The sequence below is a fragment of the Mastacembelus armatus genome, chromosome 7, assembly GCF_900324485.2.
Source record: "Mastacembelus armatus chromosome 7, fMasArm1.2, whole genome shotgun sequence".
Taxonomy (NCBI): domain Eukaryota; kingdom Metazoa; phylum Chordata; class Actinopteri; order Synbranchiformes; family Mastacembelidae; genus Mastacembelus; species Mastacembelus armatus.
The window spans coordinates 12,614,259-12,621,705 of record NC_046639.1 but is presented as its reverse complement, the minus strand read 5'-3'; the positions used below and the strand labels follow the sequence as shown (position 1 = coordinate 12,621,705).

The window sequence follows — 7,447 nt, the reverse complement described above, 5'->3', positions numbered from 1 at the left end:
AAGTTTCACACTTTTGTTTTTTCGTGTAGCACTTTAAGATACAGCAACTTGAATAACTGTTGTATTGTGTAAATATAGCAGAAAATGTTTAAAAGATGTAGCAATACTAAATACAACACATACAAAACATGTTACTGCTACTGTGATTAGAAAGAAAGAAACCAGTTAACCACAGAAAATCTACGAATGATAAAGACATTAAGATTTGATCATTTTCCCAAGGAGAACAGGGCCGTTTACAGTGCCCTGAGAATATTTAACAATAATCTATTTAAAGAAGTCTAAATGTTTTTCTCAGACTTAAGTTACTGCAGCTGTTAGTACAAACACTGAATGACAAAGGAAACAAACATTTCTGCTTTTCTTAGAAGTCAAGCTGTATATTTTAAATAAAGGTTTCCCACACTACAGCCCTGGAATCTGGGCAAGTGTATATTGGACATGTGTGGCAACCTATGTAAAGACAATATCAACTCATCAGTATAAGGCAGTCAGCACAATGGAAATGTAACTGGAGGCTACTCTGTCTTATGTAATGTGTAGCCTCATCCGACACACCACAGTCTTTATTTAGCCTCTCAGATGGTTAAAGTTGTTTCACAGATTTGCTCGGACAAGTGTATTTCTGCTACAGTAGCTGATAAAAATACAGGAAATATACTTGGACTGGAACAAACTACCAGGAACGCAATTAAAAACTTCACAGTTACAACTTATATATAGAAGTACTGGCAGTATAATGTACTTGAATCACAAGTACTTGTTCTGTGCAAAAGTGACACTTCTCATTACTATTTCATGATATAACCAGTATTGTATAACCAGTATTAATATATGTGTAGTGTGTAATATATATATATATATATAACCGTATACATATTACAGACCACAGACTTTGAATTCTTAAATTTGACAGTCACTACAAAGAATCACTAGCATGACAAAAAGTGACAGTAGGTGTTTCCTGCTGGAGTCTAACCTGTCGCAGTTCGTCGTTTGTCCACACGGTGTCCTCGTTGTTTTTCTTAGACCGTCCGTGGCCTCTAACCTACAGGTGCTGGGACGTGGACACCAGCTGCTGAACGGTCCCAGGTGTAGTTATCTGAACTTGTGTGGTTCACATGGCCGACAGCTGGCAGCCCAACACAGGGAGAGGAAGAAGACGCCACATGGTGCACGTTGTCCATTAATTAGTCTTCTCCACGTGCGGTTCATTAGCGCTGACAGTGAGGGCTCGTGCAGGCGCAGGGATACACGCGGGAAAAGTAAGTGTTAGCTAAATGTTTTACTGTTTCGCTTTTCCCCTTTGCGTTTCAGCTGAGCTTTATATGTTGCTGTCTAAAACAGGGAGCAGTGAATGTCGGTAACACGGTGGTAGGTTCTTCTACTTTTTAAGACAAGGATTACCCCTTATAGTGGTTTAAAATATGCATGTTATTTTCTCTTAATAAGTTATAACCCTTCATAAGTCATTATCGATATTTATTGTGACGTGCCAAGCCAAAGCGCTGTCTATGGGTTTTATTAGCTTGAGGTGGTTATATCTTGGTTGGTGTATGTTTCCCCTGGTTTAATATTCCCCTTTTGCTTCACAGAAAGCTGTTTGGCGTTTTATTAATGTGGCCTGTCTGAACATAAATGGGGGATTTGCCTGTCCATTAAGCACACAACATGCTCTATGTAATGTCACAACTGTGTTTTGTTCCTCAAGGTTGAGAAGATTTTTTTTTTTTTTACTCCCAGTCCCTCTTTTTCTGTTCCTGGTGCCAGTGTAGTTCAGGAGGTTGCTGAGTGTGAGTAATGTGCTGCTTGGCTGTGTGTAAACTTTAAAACTCACAGACAGCATGAAATATAGCCACTGGCAATGGCATGTGAGTTGTGTAAGGACTTTTTTTTTTTTGGTCTTTTATCTAAGCTAAAGTTTACTGAGCTGTTGAATAGGGCAGTATCTTGTATACTTGTATTGCTACAACAGGTGGTGTAAATGAGGTCACATCTGGTCATTTTTAATTCAATGTTTTTGTATCAGTGAGACAAATGTTCAGTCATGTGTACTTTTTAAATACTTCTATGAACATTGCCAGCTGGATGTGGTTTAAAACATGCCTGTTCTTATACATTATTTTCTCACTGAAACAGAAAATTTAAAAATATACCTGGGTAAGATTATGAACACATCGTTTTTCATATGAACCACTGAGTTTTAAATGGTTATTAGTCTACACAGGTGATCTCCATCTGCCTGTAGGTTTAGTTGGGCAATATGGTGTGATAAGACAGTCTTGCCACACCTTGTGGTCATAAGCAGACACACCAGTGTAAGAAAACTTGAACATTTAGCAATGACCTTCAGGAAATGTGCAAGGTTTGTACCTCAGTAATTGTCACTGTCACGTAGTCTCTTTAACCTCTGACCTAAAAATGGTTAGGGTGCACATTGTTACTAATGTTGTCTCAGCAGCTATAGTCTATAGTTGTTTGACTAAACAATGCCGTGTTGGTCTTCCTTCTTAATTAATTGCAATTATAAAATTTATGATACCCAAATACTGGGATTTTTAAGTGATCAGCAACTTTATTCTAATTTTGACTTAAAGGGTGGACATTCAGCTAAAACAGGGCAGCTGTTACTTTTGCATTATTTTTAAAGAGCTGATTCAGCCAATTTGCAAAACATCACACTGTCCAGCTCCTATTCAGCTTTGGAGTTAGAATATTTTTGCCATCACCTCAAAGTGAAAGCTAACAGAAATTGATTTGTGCTGCCCAAACCATAAAATTACATTTGTCTCTATTACTGCCAGGAACCATACACAGATTGTGTATGATCCATAGACACATGTTTTTATAGACTTCTGTACAGAGTAGTCCCAGTGAAAACTGCTCACAGAGGTAGATATCTCACAATATTCATTTTTCCTATGAGATTGAAATGACCATTCAGGATGCTTGGCTAATGAAACAGTATTTCCATATATAACAAACCAGTATCGAGGCTTTACAGTGGGGCGTTCTCATGGAAAGTTACTCAATTAAGGTGATGATTTGCAACTGGCTCATAAGTTATCAGCACAAAGTTCAGTGACCAAGTGGTGCAAGACACAGCAGCCAGAGAACAGAGCAGACATTATCACAGAGGTTTACTGGGCAGACCAGTGTTAGAGCAGCAGTTCAGGAATAAAACGACCACGTTAAGGATTGTATTCAAACAGGGTCAGAACACAAGCTGGCCACTGACCTTTAACTGTAAGTTTATTTTGTTGTATTTTTTTAAATCAGGACATTAAAGTAAAAAAATGTGAATTGTTTACCCAGAAAGGGTTATTGTACAGAACAAGCCATGATACTTGTATTGTACATGTGAAGGTATTAAATTTACTTTAGTCAATCTCTTAGTGCTGATTGTAAAAATTGACTTTTAAAATGCAATTTTTGATCATAGCTACAAAATGCCTCTTGCCTGTTAGTAATGTTAATCTTTCCCATTTGTTTACCTTGCAGTTAAAGTGTAGTTGCTAATATAACACTTCCAATTGCAGGTTGAGTTTCTCTCAGATGGATTATGCTATGAAGCCCTTCAGCCTTCTGACTCCATCTTCCCTCTCCAAGTAAGAGTGCTGCTTCATGAGTTCGATGGGACAGTCAGCGCTGTCGCCTGTTTATAGAAAGGTTGAACATTTGAAGTTTGGCATAGCTTGTATTTATTTTGTCAGGTGTGTGTCAGCCAGTGTATCAGCCAGCGCTTCCATGACCCAGCAGCTCCTGTCAGGTCGAGCTCCTCGGCCAAAACCCTTCAGGGTCACAAATGCTGACCGCAGTGTGAAGAAAGGGATTATGGCATATGCACTAGAAGATCTGATGAACAAGGTGAGGAAAGAGGGGAAAATCACATGGATTGTTCTTTGATTCAATTATTGGAACAACCTCTGTATTCCTGTATGTTTTTGCTTGTACTGGTAAAAGTTCACGACTGAGGTGGCTGTGTCTGACTCTTTCATCGTCCTGTAATGAGCCATGTCTTTGTATAAAGAAACCTGTCAGAATTCATCCCTCCTAAATAATCTGGTATGTGTCTGACCCCAGATGATGCAAATACTATCTTTGTTACTACTCATTCAGGTCAGTGACTCACTGAGCGTACCATGTGTTAGTGCCCTGGTGCTGGATGAAGATGGCACAGGTGTGGACACAGAGGAGTTCTTCCAGACACTCCCTGAAAACACTGTTCTTATGGTCCTGGAAAAGGCGCAGAAGTGGACCCCACATCCAGTATGTGGTTGGCTCTTTTCAGATCAACCACTAGGTGACACTGCTGATCAGAATCGCACCATAATGATCTTTTATTCTGCATTTGTCATGCTAGTGATTCTTTGTTGTGTGAATTTATGCAGCAGACATGATTCAAAGACATTGGCAATAACCAGTTTTTTGAAAGAGAATGAGGGGCTGTAGATGACTATTAATCAGACCCACAAAATAAAATTTGAATGTTCTGTGACCTCACAGACCAGCCCTTACAGAGATCAGCTCAGTGGAAGGAAGCAGCACAGGATGGATTTGGCCAAGCTGTCCTTTGACCTCTACAAGAACAATCCTAAGGATTTCATTGGCTGCCTCAATGTGAAAGCAACCCTGTATGGTGTTTATTCTGTATCCTATGACTTGCGCTGTAATGGTGCCAAAAAGATGCTGAAGTGAGTAAGAGAGCTTGCCAAATATGAGACCTTCTGATACTCTTATGCTTTTGTTGAACTGTTATGTAATTTGTCTTTTTCCCTTTTGCCAAAACATTACTCTGGTGACTTTACCTTGGTGCTGTTTGCATCCTGGGTATTACTTGAATCCAGTTAGAGAATTGGCTCATTTTATTGGGTTTCTAATCCATATATTACATCGGAAATCATCAGTGAAGTGTGATCAGCCCCTAACAAATAAGTGGTGTTCAGGCTCATTATCTGTTTTATCAGTTGCTTTTATACCGTTTAACATCAGAGCATTGTGTGCAGTCTAACATGTAGAGTATAAGGTCATATTTTTATGTATACCTGTGTGGGTGGCAGAGTTGAAATGGTCAGACAACAGAAGAACAACGGACAGATTTTACAGAGATTAATTTTGGGAGTTATGTCATCGCTGCTGATTTTCAGCTTTGGCACAGAGCATCAGTCAGAGATTACATTTTGCAGACCTGTGAAATATGAGGCTTTTGTGCAGTGAAAAAGGTCTGTTTCTTGGATGTCAGTTTTGAGGTGTAGCTGATTGTGAGAAATAGCCTTCTGAGATTGTGTGAATATTTCCTGTCAGTCATTTTCTCATTGTCTGGTGTGGTCTATCTCATTTTCTATGGCAATTACTCAATAAATGACAGGTCATTTTTTATGATATTCTTATACTTGTTTACCCAAAGTTATTCAAATGCTGTCTTTATCTGTTGCCAGCGGCACAGATGGGAATTTGCTATTTATGACTCCTCACTCTCTCTGTCCTGTGCTTGAAGGGAGGCTCTGCGATGGACCATCTTCTCAATGCAGGCCACTGGCCACATCCTGCTGGGCTCCTCCTGCTACATCGAGCAGCTGCTGGAGGAGGATGATGAGCAAGCTCAGAGGAGCCTGGCGCTTCCACAGGAAAGCAGGATCAGGCAGCTGCAGGGCATGCTGCTGCGAAAGACCTCTCAGTTACGATAGACTTGAGCTGATGCTGACAATTTACCTTTCTGAGATACAGATGCAACAGCTGATTTCTTACCTGGTCATGTCAGTTTCCTCTGCAGATTGGGAACATGAGACATTGCAACGCTCTCTTCTCACAGTCACTTTCTTGCTCTGTTACATTGTTTTTGTCTCATGTATTTAGTAGCCAGCATGACGAGTTACTTCTTCGAAAGCACTTTTACTCACTATGTAACTTTTTTCCTATGGAGATGAATGAATAAAAACTAACACTTTATTTTCTGAAAGTCTTTTTAGGTCTCTGTACTGTAGGCCCACAAATGGGCTAAAATATGAGCTGGTTGGCCTGTGTTTATGTGTGTGTGTGTGTGTGATTCTGGTTACAGTCAGTTTAACTGGGGATAGGCCTAGCTCTCTCTCCCATGCTTTCTTAATTGTCCCATGGCCTCCACCATCCTGTCAACTGCAGTCTGCCCCTGTTTCAGTAAAGCAGAGGAAGGCATGGGGAAGAGCTAACTACTGCAGGACACAGTGGACAGAAGCAAACCATTATTCTGAGAGGATGGTTCTAGCTGGCAGCAGAAGTGCCACTTTTTCTGTCTCGTCATAGGTGGCAGCTGAAGACAGATTTGAACCACATTGGCTGTCTGGTAAATTCTGAGGCAGAGGAATAGCTCCCATAGGTCAAATGTCAGTATGGCTAAGGACTATATCCATGTCTTGTGATCTATTGGTTTCTTTTCTTTTGACTTTCTACCTAACAAAAATGTTAGAAGCAGAAAAGAGCAAACATGGCTGCAGTGGGTCATTTGATTCAATTTGTGTTTACATAAATACAGCAAATAACCAGTGTGTATCAATTTGATTCATGTTTGCTTTTGTACCGAGGGACATGAATGTTGAAACAGGTAATGAAGTAAGGGGCACATGGTTTTCCGTAGTTTGTATTAGCAATATTAAATGCATGAACTGGAGTTGCCCACCCACATATAAACAAAACACGAAAGTGAACACTGGCCATGTTCTGTGTCTTCACAATGAAATGAGTCGTGTGCATGCTCTTTTGTACTTGAAAGTATATTTGTTGTGGTTTGCAGTATTCCTAAGTGATACCATTCAAGTGTATTGAATTGTAGCCGTAACATTTTCTGCAGTGTTTTTTATAGTGTATTGAAAAGATTTGTTTGGCAACTGGTTGATGCAGATGCTCTGACTATATGTAGTAGAAAAAAAACAGGTGTTTGAACATTCTATACTTATATATATATATATATATATGTGTGTGTGTCCACCTGTTTGTGAAATCTGTAGGACTGCTGACAGACATTTATGTGTGAACATGTTAGATTTCTTCCATTAGAAGCAGCACAAAGGTCTGGTAATCTTGAGCCATGACTGTATTGAGAGCTGCAACATGGTGGTGTCAGAGACGCATCTCAGCCAGATGCATAATGTAACCTATATGGTCACGCCTAACCTCAAATGCCATCACTTCAGGCCACAAAAGGCTTTATACCACTGTATTCTCAGTAGTACTCTCAAAGACCAGTAAACAGTCGAGCAGATAGTATGAAGCTGCTGCCTTAACCTGGATGATCTTGGTAAACAATAGAACCTGGTACCTCCTTCCTCCTTTTAGTCAGTCAGCTGTAGTCATCCTGACACCAGGTTACTCCGGACCCAACAGGAGCTCGCTCTCTCTCTCTCCGAACTGTGCAGCCGTGCGTCCATCCCGCAGAGCTGTGTTGCCAGTGGCCCCTGGTGGAGCTGCTGCT

The 7,447-nt window shown here is 40.2% G+C and overlaps 1 protein-coding gene across 2 annotated transcripts; it reads left to right on the top strand.

The window, feature by feature from the left end:
* The first annotated feature begins 1,114 nt into the window (after positions 1–1,114).
* On the top strand, positions 1,115–5,949 carry LOC113145061 (cell death activator CIDE-3-like). 2 transcript variants are annotated; one of them, XM_026331395.2, is made up of 6 exons: positions 1,115–1,265; positions 3,540–3,608; positions 3,714–3,867; positions 4,120–4,269; positions 4,507–4,694; positions 5,498–5,949. In XM_026331395.2, the coding sequence occupies exons 2-6, from the start codon at positions 3,556–3,558 to the stop codon at positions 5,685–5,687; spliced, it is 735 nt and encodes a 244-aa protein (XP_026187180.1). In that variant the 5' UTR covers positions 1,115–1,265; positions 3,540–3,555; the 3' UTR covers positions 5,688–5,949. The 2 variants fall into 2 exon arrangements, with proteins under 2 accessions (XP_026187180.1, XP_026187179.1); XM_026331394.1 differs by lacking the exon at positions 1,115–1,265 and adding an exon at positions 3,086–3,246.
* The last annotated feature ends 1,498 nt before the right edge of the window (positions 5,950–7,447 follow it).

Coding starts and splice junctions, on each gene's coding strand:
- LOC113145061 (XM_026331395.2), top strand. CDS start 3,556: ATGGATTATGCTATGAAGCCCTTCAGCCTTCTGACTCCATCTTCCCTC. Junction 3,609..3,713: donor ACTCCATCTTCCCTCTCCAA/GTAAGAGTGCTG, acceptor TTATTTTGTCAG/GTGTGTGTCAGCCAGTGTAT. Junction 4,695..5,497: donor GGTGCCAAAAAGATGCTGAA/GTGAGTAAGAGA, acceptor CTGTGCTTGAAG/GGAGGCTCTGCGATGGACCA.